We start from the raw sequence: 18,641 nt of genomic DNA, 5'->3' as shown, positions 1-18,641 counted from the left end.
CAGCATAAGATTCTTTCACCTCTCATGTGACATGAACTAACTATTGTCTATAGTGGCAGAGGCTGCTAATAAATCCAGGCTAAGCTCTCCCAAAATCCTTCACAACTTATCCAAGGTGGGGGCCGGTGCCCCCCCCCCCCCCCCCCCACACACCATATGTACATATTGTACCTTGGATTATCTTTAAACCTCATACTTACACTCAAAGGACAACATACGAAACCTACCACATATAATTGTTACATAAAACCACACGATGAATAAATATCAGTTGAATGAAAACGTAAAATCATTTTTCACATGTTTCAAATAAAGTAGTCAAACGCACAACTTTATACTTTTATGGGCAGTTAGATTAGGTATTCCTTGTAAAAAAGCAAAATAACATGTTAATTTCTTAAGTTGTAAATAAGTACTATTAAGCGGAAGATGTAGAGTCATTATCATTTCTAAGTTTCTTTAATCGATCTTTCGTGTTCTTAAAAATATCGGTAATCTCATTGTTACTACTTACTAATGGTAGAAAAAAATCTCACCCGTTAGCAAATTAGAAAATCACTCTTGGATTGATCACCCATTTTATTACATATTTTATTGACAGCAATTATATATCAAAAGCACCGATCAATTAATTCCATGAAACACTACTAGAAATCCACGTTTTACCTAGAGCCATATACCCTAGGTGAAAGGCAAAAAACCATAGGGAAAGTCTTTACCTAGAGCTTGCCCTAGGTAAAGAAACCTAGGTATAGTATAGTCGGGAAAGAGCTCTTTCCCTAGGGTGCATGTGGCAAGCTCTAGGGAAACTCTCTTTACCTAGAGGAACATGCCCTAGGGAAAGATTGTGGGGTCCATCAAAATTATGCCACCCCACAACTTTCCCTACAATTCTTTATCTACCATACGTTTCAATAATACCCTAGGGATACATCATATACATATCTCCATATACAAATATGCAATTTGAATTTAAATATATATCCAGCAGAATTAAAATAATCAAATTTAGAGCCATTATTCAAATTTATAAATTGCATTCAAAATTCATCATACAAATCAGATTATCAGCGAACACATGCACACTTATGGTCAATTTTGAGCCTGAATTCCTCACAACAAAAACATATTACAAGAACTACAACTTAGAAGTTGTTCACATTCTGCTAAACTATGCTCACTGTGTTTGATACACAGAACTAGCCTGCTGTCCATTTGCATGTCATCGTCACCCTCTATCACTATAGTTTTCGATCTCTTGTGGTCAAACTCAACATTATCTTCACGTGTGTGCTTCAGCGACTCAACATAAACTCCAGTAGCTCACAACATACATTTGATGATGAAGCCAAACCAAAGATGCCCTGCGTTGGATGTAAATTAGAGCACCAAAAGAAACAGAACCATCAAGTTGAGTAAGAAAGACTGATCTCGCGCCAAATACTAACATGAGCAGTTACCTTAAACCAGGCTCCTGTCCTTTTTCCTTTTAACGTTGGAAACGTTTTATCGCCTTTGCATCATCTTCTCTCTTACCTATACATAACGTATTTCAGTAATACTTACAGTAGAACAAATAACATGACGTACAACATATCAACAAGTCTCAATACTTAAAAGAAAAATAAACATGGAACTGACAACCAAATAAAAGTTATCTCGTTATTAAAACAGAAAAAGGATGTATACAGATAATGCAGTAATGTCACGCATGGGTTTCACCGCTTGTACCAGCAGTGATCCCCTACTCATCAATCCTACATCAAACATGCGTGGAACCTCGCTCCACCTAAGCAAAAGCTACTCCCAATGACAGTAAGATCCTGCCCTCATATGATAATTAGATGTTCTATACATTTATGCTTAAGATCATGTAACGTTAATGCTAAAGAATTAAAGTCTAACATGCCTCACACAAATAGGATTGATAAATGAAAAGGAAGCACACTGCATTTACAAAAATCTGAACTGATCAAACCCAAAATCAGGTTTTATCAGAGTAATAAGCTATCGGTTGGCAACAAGTACTTTCGTTGATAGATTTTGCTGCGACTCAAATTCTTTGATCACTATGGCGTCCAAGAGACAACCTATACATGACTTAATAGATCATGTTAGAAACAACCTGTTCCTGTCAATCTGTACTTAATGGCACGGACACAATTGAGCATTGTTCCCGCGAACATTGAAGTTTGATGTCTGACTCTCCATTTAGCTTCAAACATGAAGATAGCTGGATTTCTTGGCTATTTTCGAGAATCTGCAAAAGAAGAGTTAGGTTCAAAAATTTGTCTTTCCAAGGGAAAACGACAATTGATTGATTACTTCTCACATAAGACAGAAGAAATAAATATGTATCGGCAATGGAACAAACCATATGTTGCTTTGCTTATAACATGTGTAAAAACGTATGAAATTCCTAATAGTTTTGGGAGTAATAGGAGAAACACAATATTTAAGACAAGTGCATGGGCATGTGCATCAGTGTATAAAATTGAAAAACATGGATATCTCCCTAAAATCCAAAGTTTCAGGATATAGATTGTATTATTATATACTTTCTAACAATTGGTGTAGATGATAAGGATACCGTGTCCCACAAATACCTATTAAATTTCTACATCCTAAATGTGTGAACCTAGAGGGATAATACAATATCTAGCTTGTAGAGAATCTGAGGCTACTATCGGATTTAGCGAAAATAAGATGATGAAGAGCAGCTTTCAAGTATTTAGTCTATAAACAGCAGAACCCTCTGATTGAGCTAATAATCTAAAGGAAATTAAACATAGATAAGACTATAGAAACAATTATGAAGATAACTGGGGGTATATACTAAATAGCTTCATCAATAAGAATCCCATAGGGTCTACGTCGAGGCGCTTTTAGCGGGCGCCTCTGCTGGAGTGTTAGCTAGTTGCTCTTTTGTGTCCGGTTTTGTAATGAGATTGAACTAGTTGGTGCTGTCAGGTTTTCGCCCCAGAGTGCTCGTTTTGATGGCGGACGAGCACAGTGGGTTTCCTGGCAGTGCGTTGAAATCACTACCCTCTTTTCCTTCTTCCTGGTTATGTCTGGCCGCATTTGTAATGCGAGGGTCATCGGTTCAAATCCGATAGTCGGCTTTTTTTTCTCTATCGATGTTCTACGAACAAGAATCTCTTTTTTTCTGAATTAAATGGAGAATCCAGGATCTTTTATGTTTTTTACCTTACAATTTGTATTTCCGTTTAATGCAAATGGAAAGGGGTACGCCCAGTTCAAAAAAAAATAAGAATCCCATAGTGCAAGACAAATATAAAATTATCCTTTAACCAACAACATTTTCTACTAGAACAATCACCAACATAGATTAGAAAAATGCAATTGAACATTGCATTATCTAATAAGGTAATAATATATAAATTTTTTCCATTCAAAAATAAAAGGAGCGCTACTACCTGAAGGTTCTAAAATTGTACTTACAAATGTTCTGGGATCCTGACCTTACTTTTATATCTCTTGGAATGTATACAGTTCTAAAGGAAATCACTCCTATGCCCAAGGTTGGGAAACCAGAAAGTATTCTTTAGTTATAACTATCCCCAAAAAGAAAACAATGTCATCATTATATATAGGAAGTTGACATGATGGCCTTAAATATAAGATTCTACAAACAAACAGAGGTCACGAGAATTTAAAAACATTACACTTCATGTCCTGAGCTCTACATGAAAGAAGAAACTACAAAAGCCTATAAAATCCTGAAGTTGTAGAGCGAGGGAGCTCTCAAACAGTTCACATCTAGTATGTAGCTACAAACTTTGAATGAACCTCTCATGTGTTTCTACTGCTTCTAATTAGTTCCTATAAATCTACACTATCATCCAAATCCAACATCTAGTTGAATGCCTCATTTGGCAAAATAACTAACTCACAGTCAAGGCAATGCAATGCACACACCAATTTGCAGCAAAGGCAACAACGATTTGTGCAGAAGTGTAACATTATACTGAATCTGATACGCTTTACTGGTCATGCATCAAACAAAAATGCCAGAAAGTACGAGACAAGTGCAGCATCACCTAGGCAGTTGGGCGTCACGGCGTCATGACCGGTGTGGAGGTGGAGGTGGAGGCGGGAGGTCATCTGGATGAGTGGATGACGGTGTAGTCGTCTGAGCCGAGCGGCCAGCAGTGACGGCCGTTGAGCGGCGCTGCCACCGGCCAGCTCGTCCTCCACGGCCAGCACCAGTAGCCTGTCCCCCACGGCCTCGATCTCTCCATTCAACATCCCTCCCTGGAAGCTGCATCACACACAAAAAGGGGTATGCCATGAGATTCAGGTTCTAGAGCACAAGATAAAATGCTCCCGACCAAGAAGTGGCGAATGGGGCTGTGGATCTGGATCTGGAGCGGCCAAGCGTGGGGAGCAAACAGGGGCGACACCGGGGAGCAGGGGGCGATGAGAGAAAGAGCAGGGAGTCACCGGCGGTGAGGGGGGAGGCGGCCTGGGTAGGAGGGCAGCAGTTAGAGGCCATGGATTGGGGATCTGGATGGGGCTGAGCACGGCGGCGCGGCGATGGGGCATGGCTCGGTGCCTGATGGATGTTTCAGGGGGAAAGAGGGAAATGTTTGGGCTTTTGGCGGCACTTCAAGAGGGAAGAGACCTAATTAGGCCCAAATTTTGCATCCCGCCCGCGCCTTTCACGCTGCGCGCCGTTTGTAAGTGGGCCATTTGACTGAAAATCTCTTCCCCTAGGGTCTACTGTTCCTTTGCTTTACTATCCCTTGAGCAGGTCAATAAGCTCTAGGTAAAGAACTTGGCCCTAGGTAAAATATGGATTTCTAGTAGTGAAAACTGGCAATATGAGTACTAGCTTCCACCCCTCGCAAACTAGCACCGATCTAAAGCAAAAAAAAGGAAATTAACTACTGTAGCTACACGATAACCAGCGATGTGCCAGTATGGGTGCGGCGCTTCCACCCCTCTAGTTAATTAACAACAGTGTTATGAAGTATGGACTGTTTCACACGCAAGGAGACATCACAGAGTTGTAAATCGAAATAGCACAGCGCATGAAACTTCCAAGAAATAGAGCACACACACCGAACACACAGAGGATCACGGAGAGAACTTGAAATATGGGAACATAGGGTACAGAGGATCATGCTGCGAACTAGTGCCACAAGCCGAAGCAATGGATCTCCACGGCCAGGTGTGGGGCTACGCCTCCTCCAGCATTTGGGGCGCCTACTCTTGCACCTCCTCCCCAGAGCCTGTGACGCCAGAGCATTCTGGGCGCCAAAGATGCTACTCAGCCAGCAGGAACTGACGAGAAGGGCGCCGATCACCATGGCAACCCCCACCTCCACAACATCTCTCGCCTCCACCGCCAGCATTTGCTTGTCCTTCGGTGGACACGCACACGCCGCTCCAAGCACCACCGGCATTGTCTGTAGTGGCAGAGGCTGCTAATAAATCCAGGCTAAGCTCTCCCAAAATCCTTCACAACTTATCCAAGGTGGGGGGCCAATGCCCCCCCGACAATATGTACATATCTCTACCTTAGATTATTTTTACAACCTCATACTAACATGCCGCTGCAGCCACCACCGGCATCAAGAAGGCTACAGCCACCACCTTGATCGTCCAAGCACCCATGACTTTGCCTTCCTATCACCTGATGGCTGATTTTCTGTTATGTGGGTTATAAGTGGAAGTAGGGAGGTACGTTCCAGGTAGCCTTCATTGTGAAGGGTAGGTCTATAGCCCCATACAAAGCCCTATTCCTTCACCATTCTGGTAATTCCAAAAGAAAAAAACTACGCTTTTTTGCTTTGTCTACAATCTATTCTCTAGGTGATTTTCGTGTGACGGTAGTACAACGCATAGAGCAACTCCAATAGCTTCTCTATCCGAAAAAATTTACTGTTTACAAAGAGCTGATGCAAAAATACTCCATCCAACACCTTCCTTAAAACCAAAAGTTTTTTTTACGACATCTCATATAATTTCCCCAAACTCCCCTCACGTTTACGGGAAGATGACTCTTCCCGTATAATTTGACGGGCATCAAACCGTCAGAACTTTCATGAGAGGAAACCCTTGCACCGCCATGCAGCCGTCGCAGAACCACGCCACCAATTCCACACCACCGCCACATCAGGCCGCTGCCGCACCGGCCGACGCCACAGCTTGCCGGCCACAGCCGCACGTGACACTAACGTGTGGGCCCTAGGACATTAGCTAGGCTTGTTTAATAAAAATTAAAAAAAGATTTTAGGAGAATATGTTTACGGGTTGAGAAAAGTAATCATCGGACAATTTCCCCTAAATTAATAGGCATCCCATAAAACGATTCTGACAGAAAGTTTTTTAGGGGAACTATTAAAGTTGCTCTTATAGAATCTCTAGCTCGTCACCTAAAAAAACTTAATCCATAAAGAAATTGGGCCAAGCTAGTGTGATTTGTTGGTATGTGGACAAGCTACTGTTCAGGAAGCTAATGCTATGGCCAACATTATCAATCATTTTTGTTCTGTGTCAGGTCAAACTACAAATTGGGCCAAGTCTGCTATTATGTTTAGTGCTCATGTTAGTCAGGTTGTTATTCAAGATATCGAGCAGATTTTTTCATCTTTCTAACATGGATGCTAATTTTTCTTATCTTGGTCATGCTCTTATTCTTCCTGCTAATAATAGATTTGTGGCCTACAATTTTGTTTTGGATAAATTCATGAATTAGCTTCCTGCTTATAAGGCCAACTTGCCCTCTCATGCAGCTAGGCTTGAATTGATTAGATCAGTTTTTTCCGCTATTCCTGTTTACTATATGGCTACTATTTTATTTCCTAAGATGTTTATAGCCAAACTCACTGCTAGTATTAGGAACTATTGGTGGACAGGTATTAGAGAGAATAATTCTAGCAAAAGCTTGTGGCTTAGGGCTTGGAAGGATATTTGTAATTCTAAAAAAGAGGGTGGTCTTGGTATTAGGAACTTACAAGCCATTAATGAAGGCCTGATGCTTGCAGCTGCTTGGCGTGTAGCGAAAGATTCTTCTTCCCATCTTCATCTTGTACTTTAGTCCAAATACTTCCATGATGCTTCCATCTGGACTGCTAGCCCTTCCAATCCAAAATCAGCTTTTTGGTCCTCCATTCTCAAAATGTTGCCCAAGCTCAAAGCTCATTCTTTTTATCAGATTACTCAAGGTAATATTTCTATATGGAGCACCCCATGGTGCTCGCGTTGGAATGCTATTTATGATCATCTTATTATTCAACCTTCAGGATATAGTTACCCTTCTCTTGTTAAAGATCTTTGTTTTCCTGATATGAAAGAATGGAATTCTACCCTCATTTATTCTCTTTTTCCAACAGCCTCTTGCTTCTACTATTATGCAGACTGATATTATTCAAGAGGACAGTCCAAATATTCTATGTTGGGACCTTACTCCTAATGGTATTTGTACTTCTAAATCTATTTATAAGCTGTGTTTGCAGGATATTCATGCCAATCCTAGATTTGCACCTTCTCAGGTTTCCTCGCATGTCAAGAATCTTCTAACTGTGGTCTGGAAACAAAAGATGATGATTCCCAGGGTAAAAACTTTTGCTTGGAGGCTCCTTCGAAAAGCTCTTCCCACGGGTTTGAGAGCTAGCCGCTTCTCTGTGCACATCTCTCAACTTTGTAGCAGATGTGGTCAGCCAAAGGATGAGATGCATCAATATTTCCTTTGTGACTTTGCTAGAGCTGCTTGGTTTCTAAATCCTTGGTGTGTTAGAATGGATATTTTAGTTCAAAGTAATCCTAATATTCATAGTATTTTCCTTGCTCTGATTAATATGAATTATCCACATGCTTCTCTGCCCAACATTCTCAACTTTATGTGGTGTCTTTGGAAAGCTAGGAATGATTATCTTTTTAGTAGGAAAAGAGCTCTTCCTTATCATATTAACAATGCTGCTATAGCTCTGTTTAATGAACTCAATGATTATGTACATATTTCTTCTCAGCTCCAATCCAATAAGATGGTCGGTGCTTTACCTCTTACTAATCAGACTCCTATGCAGGGAAAAACAATTAAGTCTGATCTTATAGTTACAGGACCAAGAGTATACTCTGATGCAGCATTTAGGTGCAAGAAAAATCCAGGCTTGACTCAAGGATCTGTTGCTACTGGAATTGGAGTTTACCTTTCTTTGACACAAGACCAATTGAAAGTCAATGTGCGGATCCAGACTTCTACTGTTATCACAGATACACCTTTACAATCTGAAGCTTTGGCGCTTCTTTTGGTGGCTCAAGTGGCCAAACAGCTATGCATTTCTCAACCCACTTTTCTCGCTGACAATCTGTCTTTGGCGTCACGGGCGACTAGCAGGAAAAATAAGGAATCTACTACTTCTTGGACTATTAGAAAAGTCCTGGTTGATTTCTTCTACTACTCCTCAGATCTTCAGTCCCAGGTGTTTCACATCTCTAGGAAGATCAATCGTATTGCGCACAATGTAGCTCACCAGGTTCTAACATCAGCGGTGGAACCTGACATATGTTGTTTCGCTTCAGCTTATTGGAATATGACTTGCTTTGTAGTTTCTCTTCTCTCTAATTCTCAATGTCAGGGCTTTGTAATTCATGTTGTACGTTGTTACTGAGCTGAAATGGAAAAATTTGGCGCCCTCTGGTCCACCGGCGTCGCGTAGACCGCACTACTGGTGTGGCGGAGGAGACGTGCGACCGCGTGCGGTTGCATAATAGTAGTACGTACTATGAGACGAGCAGCGGAGACAAACCTACAGTGCTCCGATCGTTATCCCCATCGCCATCGTCATCGCCATCGCGGCGGCCGCGCGGGGGGGCCGGCCGGTGAATGAATCGATATGCATGGCCCTACGGCCGTCTCCGAGCGCGGAAGATCTCCCGAATCTGTTTCAGCGGGAGTCTGGGTACGCTAACGATGGTTAGGTGCTGACGACCGGGCCTCGTGCCGGACGAAGGGCGTGGCAGCCGGCGACTCGTCCAGGCCAGTCCGTTCCGTTTCCTTCCTGCGCGCATCGGCCACAAGGGGGTGAGGCGTCGCACGGGATGGCACTGTTTCAGTCGGCGGCTGCCTGGCTCGTCCATCGTCGTCGTCATCATCTCGCGGTCGGTGGGGGGAGAGAAGAGAACGCGAACACCAACGCGAGCTCGCGCGGCGGCAGCGCCGCTACGCAACCTTTGTCGGCCCATTTGCGCGTCGCCGTCAAGGGGTCGCGTACCCGTAAAAAGGACGAGGGGCCCCGCGCCCCCGCGCAACTTGCTTGCGGTGGGCCCGGGTCCGGCTGTGTGGCTCCGCCGGGTCCAAGCGAGGCTCCTTTGTAAACAAATGCATGAGAATCCTCCGGTTGGTGCTTTGGTTCGCCGCTCAATTCATGGTCCAGAACGACGGCGCCATACCGGGATTGTTGGTGGTCAGTCTGTGCATCGTGATAGCATCTATTTCGGTCTCATAAAGTTGCACATACTGTAGTATGAAATAATTGTTCTTTCAATCGTGATAACCATCAATGCAAGTCTTATAATTTTTCGCCCCAAAATCAAGTCTTATATGAGCATCTACGGTCGGGCCTTTTATATCCGTCTTAAACATCCGAACAGGCCGTCCGGTCATTAGCCGGTAAAAAAAAATTGATCCAACCGGACCTTTCAAACCACAGACAAACGCCGGTGCTGACCTACACCCCTCATATCCAGCCCAAATATAGGACGGATATGAGGCGCGCCCGGGCGCGTCAACCCGGCCCACCGCCGGCCCACCCTGACCCACAAAATCCCCCTCCGGAACAACCCCTAGCTCACTTCACTCCGCCCCGCTCCGCTCTCCGACTCCCCTTTTCCCAATCCCTAGCGTCGGCGAACATGTCAAGCACCGTTAGCCACTCCGACGACATCTCCGATGAGGAGTATGAGATGGCGCTCCATATCGCGCTCGAGCGCTCGCCATACCGGGATTGTTGATGGTCAGTGTGTGCATCGTGATAGCATCTATTTCGGTCTCATAAAGTTGCATATACTGTTGTATAAAATAATTGTTCTCCAATTGTGATAACTATCAATGCAAGTCTTATAGTTTTTCGCCCCAAAATCAAGTCTTAGAAATTGCAAATATACTTGAAAATTTTGTTTTATACCACATCCTTTTCAGAATATAAAGTGTATTGCTATTTTCAAAAAGTCAAGCTTTTCTATGTTTGACTAAATTCATAGAGAGAAACATTAACTTCCACATATAAGATGCGCATGTTGAGATGGATGTGTGACCACACAAGGAAGGGCCAGACCGGGGTGATGATATAGGAAATAGAGTTGGGGTAGATATGGACATGGATATGTGAAGCTTGTTATCCATGTATCAGAACCATGGGTTGATTGCGAGATATTACGGAGTTTACTCTAGCCTACCACAATTTGTTTGCGGTTAAAGGCTTTGTTTTTGTTTTTTGTTGTTGTTGTTGTTGTTATTAGGATGTTTTTGTAATTGTGGTCAACTTTTTTGACATGGAATGTGGCCTTTTTTCTAAAAATCTATAAGAAAAAAAAGTCAATATTGGAATGAACTTCGAAATTAAACACGCAGTGAAGATTAAAAACTCGAAATGAACTCCTTCACCTTTGCCCGAAATGGACTTGGCATCTACATCAGCGGCCACCGGACTCTCCCCACTATAATTGGCTCCGCTGGCTGCTGCTGCCACTCATCAACAACCTCCCCGCTTTCTCCTTCCCGTCTCTCTCCTCTCCTCTGGTCCCGATTCCCTTCTCCGAGCTTCCTCCCTATAAATAAGGCGGCCCGCGGCGGCCATCAATTCCCGTCACCGCCCACCGAGGCCGCGAATTATTCCTCCGCCCCGCCCGCCGCGAAAACCCTAGCCGCCGCCGATCCCATGGCCACCGCCTCCAGCCAGGCGAGCCTCCTCCTCCAGAAGCAGCTCCGAGGTGCGGATCCGGCCGCCGGCTCCCGCTTGATCCGTCCACGCGCCTCGCTTTTCTCCCCCCGCCCGGTCTCGGCTGATCTGGGTTACCGCGGTTTTATGCAGATCTCGCGAAGCACCCCGTCGATGGGTTTTCAGCCGGGCTCGTCGACGACAGCAACGTCTTCGAGTGGCAGGTCACCATCATCGGCCCGCCCGAGACCCTATAGTGAGTCCGGATTCCCCTCCGATTCGCATCGCCTCTCGATTTCGCATCGCCGTGAATTATGCCTGTTTTGTGTGTCTGTGACTGGCTCTGAAATTCGTTAGCCCTCAGGTAGCGTAGCATGGGGTCGAATTTTCGTTGTCTCTAGATTGTTGTGGCGTGTTGGCATGGCTATCCTGCCCGTAATACATGGCCGGTTGAGTTCCATTTGCGCTGTGCGTGTGGGAGCGCGCAGCCGCACAGGCAACTCTGTTTATTGGGCAGATACATCTGGTGATGGTGTGGAATTGGGGCTGCCGCGTTGCGGTGTGCAGATTAAAGGAAATTTGAGTTGGATCGTTCTGCATCATGTTAGTAGGTTGAGATGTATGTATCATCTGGTTGGAATTTTTAGTATAATATGCAGATAGGGCAGATTGGGCCGCTCACCCCATTCTATGCAGGTAAGGTTCATGGTGGTTCGGGGGTTGATTCTTCAACTTCTTCCGTAGCACTCTGCTTTTGTAATTTAAATGCCGGGCAAGTTTGTGAGGCTTCTCTCAAGTAGTGACTAGTGACGCCCTGAAGTTTTATTCTAGTTTCATCGGGTGATTTGGTGCATGAGGGGATTTTTCATAGCAATAGTAAAATTCCCTTTCTGATGAAAATTTAAGTTGAGAGTATAAACACATCCAAGTGAAGTAAATTGATCCTTGCTGTTACTTAATGTCCAGATAGCGAGCTGAGACTATACATTTTTTAAGCCAGAGTTGTACAGATACTAATAAGTGATAATAGTGTGGATCAATGAGTTCAATGTGCATATGCACCGCCGAACACCTCTCTTCCGTTCAAAACCTGTGCTCTCATTCATAGAGATGGGCTTGGGTTGTAAAGGGAGCATGTCAACCACTTTAGTTTAGACCATCACTTGTACTCCCTGCCATTTGTTTGAAGTGTACCAAGCAGCAATTTGAATTGCTTTGTTGGTTTGTTCTCTTCCTGATTGAAATTGCTTGTAACAATTTGGCATATTTGGTAAAACATGTTTGTATAAATATTAATTTATTTAACAAGCATACACTATCTGATCATTTTTACAATGCTGAAATTTTCTGTTCTCTTTATCTGGAAGAGAACTGGCGATGATCTAAGGAGCTTTGTTGTTGTTTTTGGATAGCTTAGATATTGTTTTCTTGCTTTGGGGCTGTGTTGTATGGATCTTGGCCTCTTCTTCTAATACAAAAGACATGCATTTGGGTGTGGTGGTTGAGGGGGGGGGGGGGGGGTTTATCATATCCTTTGATCTGCTCGGTAACGCTGAGTTTCTTTTTGCAGTGATGGAGGCTATTTCAATGCAATAATGAGCTTCCCACAAAATTATCCGAACAGCCCTCCAACAGTCAGATTCACTTCTGAAATGTGGCATCCTAATGGTCTGATTTTCACAATTAGAACTTCATGTACTTGCACGATCCATCAATCTGACATTATGCTATTTTTTTCCAGTTTATCCGGATGGGCGGGTATGCATTTCTATTCTTCATCCACCTGGTGATGATCCCAACGGATACGAGCTCGCGAGTGAGCGTTGGACACCAGTCCATACGGTAGTGCTTCTTATTTAGTGTCTACCGTGCTAAATTTTTGCTTCTGTTCCATTTCTTCTGCTTAATGCCCTTATTTGCTACATTTGTCGCCATACATCATCAAACATCATTCAAAAAGAAAAAGGACCCTGTAATGCAATGTAATGCCAACTGGTAAAAAACGCAAAAAATTAAGTTCATTGATAATATCTGCATTATCATCACTACGACAACAACTAAGCCTTTAGTCCTAAGCAAGTTGGTGTAAGCTAGAGCTGGAACCTGTAAGATCTCAGAACGAACTCATGGTTTTGGCACGTGGATTGCCAACTTTCACCCATCCCTATCCATGGCTAGTTCTTTGGTGATATTCCAGTCCTTCAGATCTCTCTTTACAAACTCCTCCCATGTCATGTTTGGTCTACCCCGACCTTTCTTGACATTAGCTACACGCTTGAACCATCCACTATGCACTGGAGCTTCTGGTGGCATGTGTTCTATATGCCCAAACCATCTCAGACGATGTTAGACAAGCTTCTCTTCAATTAGTCTACCCCAACTCTCTCATGTATACCATCATTCCGGACCCGATCCCTTCTCGTGTGGCAACAAATCCATCTCAACGTGCACATCTCTGCTACACCTAACTGTTGAACATATCGCCTTTTAGTCGGCCAACACTCAGCGCTGTACAACATTGCGGGTCAAATCGCTGTCCTATAGAACCTGCCTTTTAGCTTTTGTGTCACTCTTGTCACAGAGAACGCCAAAAGCTTGGCGCCACTTCATCCATCCGTCTTCGATTCCATGGCTCCCATCTTCATCGATATCACCATCCTTCTTCGGCATGATCCCAAATATCGGAAGGTGTCCTTCTGATGTACCACCTGCTCATCAAGGCTAACCTCCTCCTCGTGCCTAGTACTAGTAGTATTGAAACCGCACCTCATGTACTCATTTTTAGTTCTACTAAGCCTAAAACCTTTCGATTCCAAAGTTTGTCTCCATAGCTCTAACTTTCTATTAACCCCTGTCTGACTATCATCGACTAGCGCGACATCATCCGCAAAGAGCATACACCATGGGGTTCCTTGTATATCCATTGTGACCTTTATCCATCACTAAAACAAATGGATAAGGGCTCAAAGCTGACCCTTTGTGCAGTCCTATTTTAATCACGAAGTCATCACTGTCACCATCACTTGTCACAACATCATCGTACATGTCTTTGTAAATCTACTAAAATGCGTTATCATCACTATTTCTTGTAAATTTTAACTAAAATTTCAACTGAGAACAACCTGAGCGTAAAAAATGTAACTATTTGTCATTGTATTATAGAACAATGGCGATGCCTTTCTCGCGCATGTGTATGTGTTTATGATGACCTTTTATGTCATGTTTTTTTACTTGTATAGCATATTTCTTTGTCCTTTTAATAAGAAAGATGCTCAAATACGGTGTTATAATCATTGGACTAAAGTGTTGTCATGTCTTATGGTTAGAGTACTACATCATTGTCTACGTATGAGCGTTGACAGTCACAATTTCGTATCAGTTTAGTTTGTTCATTTAATAAAGGTTGGAAAGCATGAAGAGGCTTTGACTGTTTTGGTCTTCCAGGATTCTGTTTTCTTGTTGTACGAATGAACACCATCTTCTGAAAATGCTCACACTCCATGTGCTGATTGTTCTAAATGCTTGAAAAATACCAGAGGACTTGATTTTTATGCATGCTTTTGAACCCATCATCAGAAAGGGATAGTCATCTTATTAATTACACTCCTACGATGGCACTTTGAAATGCGGTACATGTTTCACTGTTCTCTTCTCAAGCATATATATTTCTTTGGGTTAATTATGAGCTCAAGATTGAGCATTTTCCACTTGATTGGAGTGCTCCTCTTGACCAGATTTTCCGTTTCCTTTTTTGTTTCTGATCTGAAGGTGAATAGTTAGCAGACACATGCCAATGTTTGTGTATGCTTATAATAGTTGTTAATTTAAACTTTGGTCTCCATTTGCAGGTTGAGAGTATAGTATTAAGCATCATTTCGATGCTTTCTAGTCCAAATGATGAATCACCGGCAAATATTGAAGCAGCTGTAAGTAAACTTTAATAATTCCCAAGAAAATTTCATTTTCCTTGTGATCTGTCTAGATGACAAATCATCCCATCCCCGTGTTTTCATGAGTTCAATGATCTTTAAGGTGCAGCGGGTGCTGCTATCTATTGATATATTGTAAAAAAGAAGCAATTACAGTTGCTGTTACTCGCCAATGCTGAATATTCAGTGCTGACAGTTCTAAAAAAGTTAATTGTCGTGCATGTAAGGTCACATTACGTAATATCCAATGTACAGAGACCAGACAGCAATGTCTTGAAGTAGCAGGCTGCTTGGTGATGGAGGGTACTGGTTGGGGATGAATGGATCTAGGATATAGCCGTCAAGAAAGAAAAGACGACAATGCGGTTTGGGGATGAACGGATCTAGGATATAGCCGGTCAAGAAAGACGACAATGCGGTTTTAACTGGAGATTTTGTTTATTATCTCTGAGAGCTGAGCCTAAGAGACGAACTAGTTATGATAAATCTCTACTAGTCAACTGGGTATGTTAAGTATCCAAAAACGGCACATGCAACTAAAATACGAATCATGGAGCTCACCAGTGCTATTCAGCAAGACATGCAGCCAGAAGACATATAGCTAACCTAACTATGCATCTAAGCGAACCCAGAATGTAACTGGGACTTGTTCTTAATTCTTTTTCAGAAATCATTGTTAATATTATCATCCACACCATCCTGTTGGGACACAGATCTCCACCTGTTGAGGTTACCTAGAGCCCTTGAGGCCTTGTTTGGATGCGGGGGTAACTATTTCCAGGGAAAAGACGACCTGGGTGGAATATTCTTGGCAAAGTAAAAGCCCCGTGGAAAATGGTGTGACCATTTGGGAGAGAGAAGCGGATGCTAGCGTGTAGCGTCTTATTTCCTAGCCACAGCAGAGCAGGTCGTGAGGCGGAGGACACCAGAACTTCCCGTCGCGGGCAGTGGCGCATCATCAGAAGGACGGGGATAACGTTTCCGGAGTGATGAGGCGAGGGTTTCCTAGCCAGGGAATTGGGGTGGGTTGGGGATGGAAATGCCTCTCCCTCTCGACACCAAATGGGCCTGTGTAAAGACCGGGGGCCTTGTTTGGATGCGGGGGTAACTATTTCCAGGGAAAAGACGACCTGGGTGGAATATTCTTGGCAAAGTAAAAGCCCCGTGGAAAATGGTGTGACCATTTGGGAGAGAGAAGCGGATGCTAGCGTGTAGCGTCTTATTTCCTAGCCGCAGCAGAGCAGGTCGTGAGGCGGAGGACACCAGAACTTCCCGTCGCGGGCAGTGGCGCATCATCAGAAGGACGGGGATAACGTTTCCGGAGTGATGAGGCGAGGGTTTCCTAGCCAGGGAATTGGGGTGGGTTGGGGATGGAAATGCCTCTCCCTCTCGACACCAAATGGGCCTGTGTAAAGACCGGGGCGAAATTAACTCGTGCTCTTCCCACCCAGGCAAACGACGGGGATACAGGGGGGATCCCTTGCTACCAAATTAGGCGTAAAGGTTCCATCAGATACTCTTGCAGCCAGCTCTTCAGTGTCTTATGCTAACTTTGCAATATTTGTAATTTGAGCCGTCTTTTTGCTGAATGGGAAGTTATCGCTATAGTACCCTTTTCCACTTCGTAATGGATGTTTCTTGTGCAGAAGGACTGGAGAGAGAAGCAGGATGAGTTCAAGAAGAAGGTCAGGCGCGCCGTACGGAAATCCCAGGAAATGCTCTGAATAAAATGGGAGTACTGGGGAAGTTAGCCATGCCATTTCAGGTGTGGAGGGTTTTGCTGTCGATCTCCAAATGTCCATCCGACACTAGCAATTTCACTTCTCCCCTGTATATTTTCCATTAGCCTGTCTCCTGTGGAGGTCTTGGTTTTGACTCTGAAAACGCAACGCATATTCTAAGGGTCTGGTTGTTGTAATTGTGTGGCTTCGGCTATCAATATTGAGAAACTTGGGAGAGCTGCTACTTACCATAATTCTTTAACGAACCTGATATAAACGGACACCTGCCTGATCAGCTAATGTTGAAGTCTGCTCTCATCTGGAAGCGATTAAAATTGTTTGACCTACCAGTTTACTACCTCCATTCCTAAAAGTAAGTCGTATTTTGTTTCGTTAAGACATACTCCCTCCGTTCCATAATATAAGACGTTTTTTGACACTTAAATACAAGCTTGACAAGAAATTTGTGCTACTAGATTCATTTTTAAAAGTACTTTGTTATGATTGTGATTTTGTATCACATAAATTAAATTTTAGAAGTAATTGTTGGTCAAAGTCTTGTATTAACGAAATGAGATATGCCTTATTTATCAGAACGGAGGGAGTATATAGAAGATAATATTATCATGGAACTGAAATCGTTCCACCGACGGCACAGGTGCAACTCCACGTAAAAAAAGGGTACAGGTGCAACAAACCTGCGCTTAGTGTCTTATCATCGTGTGCGGATTCATTCAAATTACATCGGAACGATACTATGGTTGAACCTGAACTGAATAATATAGATCAGCCCTCTTTCAATTTGAACTGAACTTGGCCAAATTGCTCACGACAAGCCATAGTACATTTTTGTTCAAACATTGCTTTCATAAAAATCCAGCAAAACTGGCAAGACAGCAGACACATCTGCAAGATAACTGGATATTATGTACAACTTATTCTATGGAAAATGTTCGACTTAACTGTGCTAAAACCAATCCAATCTCTGTACTACATGAAATACACAAAATCAACTTCATAAACAACAACATCTTGACCGCGTGTTCTGGATAATGATGGCCAATTGCCAACCAAGTCTTCCCTGGGATGGAATGGTCACATCCCCAACAAGTAGGACAAATTACATTTACAGCAACAGTCACCAAAGGGTTACATGAAGCAAATGGATAAGCCATTTGGGGTAAAAATGGCTGATAGGGATGCATGAGCACCGGCGAAATTCTGCACTCTGTGACAATACTCTTGGCAGGAAGCTGGGGCCTTGGGACCAATCATGTTCACAAGAACCTTGAATACCTTGTGGGCGCTGCCACTATGTCACTGTCTGCTGAAAAACACAAGAAACAAAACAAAAGGCCAAGGCGAAATTTCCTGTGCAAAAACCCAAGACAAAATTGATCATAGTGGGATTCGAACCCACGACCTATAGATTCGGAATCTAACGCGATATCCACTTCGCTATATGACCATTCTTGGTTTCCATACACAATTTTTGATACATAGGGGTACCCACATCCATGTCCTAGCTTCAAAGAGGGCAGGGCACCAGAGACAAAGGATAAGGTTAAGGCACACACATAACTAGTATCAGTAACATCAAAGACTGAAACAAAGGTATGGTAAATCAGAACTGACATCAAATTATCAGTAAGTAGGGGAAGCACACTTGACTGATACATCTATAGAACTGGTTAAATCGGTTAATTCGTGTGAAGGTTGTTATTGCAAACGGGTTTTAGAGTTTGTGGGTGAAACTAGGAACCAAAACAGAGGGTTGTAAAGTAAACCCTAAGACATGTTCAGTGGGGTAGTCTGCACTGCCATCTCATCTGTAGAATGATAACCACAGCACGGCAGATTTTCCAAATATGCAATATATACAGTTATGGGTGATTTATTATTAACTCCTAAATGGTGGCTTTACTAACAATATTGTACTGTACACAGACTTCTGTATCTAGGAAATGCATGCTAAGAGCACTTCCATTGCTTCCACTGTCAGTATCTCGACGATGCCACATAAGACTGAATATGATGCGGAAGATTAATTAAAGAAGAGAGAGGGGGAACCCGTATTTTAAAAG

The 18,641-nt window shown here is 43.2% G+C and overlaps 1 protein-coding gene and 1 non-coding gene across 2 annotated transcripts; one reads left to right on the top strand and one right to left on the bottom strand.

Moving 5' to 3' along the window:
* The first annotated feature begins 10,652 nt into the window (after positions 1-10,652).
* On the top strand, positions 10,653-16,811 carry LOC123079694 (ubiquitin-conjugating enzyme E2 7). The gene is made up of 6 exons (XM_044502493.1): positions 10,653-10,959; positions 11,061-11,163; positions 12,478-12,575; positions 12,649-12,749; positions 14,756-14,833; positions 16,483-16,811. Exons 1-6 carry the CDS (start codon positions 10,908-10,910, stop codon positions 16,558-16,560), a joined length of 510 nt encoding a protein of 169 aa, XP_044358428.1. The 5' UTR covers positions 10,653-10,907; the 3' UTR covers positions 16,561-16,811.
* Positions 16,812-17,952: 1,141 nt separating this feature from the next.
* On the bottom strand, positions 17,953-18,025 carry TRNAR-CCG (transfer RNA arginine (anticodon CCG)). The gene has a single exon. It is a non-coding gene; the product is annotated as a tRNA-Arg (tRNA).
* Between the last annotated feature and the right edge of the window lie 616 nt (positions 18,026-18,641).

The sequence above is a fragment of the Triticum aestivum genome, chromosome 3D, assembly GCF_018294505.1.
Source record: "Triticum aestivum cultivar Chinese Spring chromosome 3D, IWGSC CS RefSeq v2.1, whole genome shotgun sequence".
NCBI classification, from domain to species: domain Eukaryota; kingdom Viridiplantae; phylum Streptophyta; class Magnoliopsida; order Poales; family Poaceae; genus Triticum; species Triticum aestivum.
Note: the sequence above shows the minus strand (reverse complement) of the source record. Positions and strands in the feature narration are given on the sequence as shown.

Bases quoted from the DNA above. Each gene is read 5' to 3' on its own strand.
- LOC123079694 (XM_044502493.1), top strand. From the start codon at position 10,908: ATGGCCACCGCCTCCAGCCAGGCGAGCCTCCTCCTCCAGAAGCAGCTC. The intron at 12,576-12,648 runs GTCTGATTTTCA...ATTTTTTTCCAG, and splicing joins TGAAATGTGGCATCCTAATG to TTTATCCGGATGGGCGGGTA. The intron at 12,750-14,755 runs GTAGTGCTTCTT...CTCCATTTGCAG, and splicing joins GTTGGACACCAGTCCATACG to GTTGAGAGTATAGTATTAAG.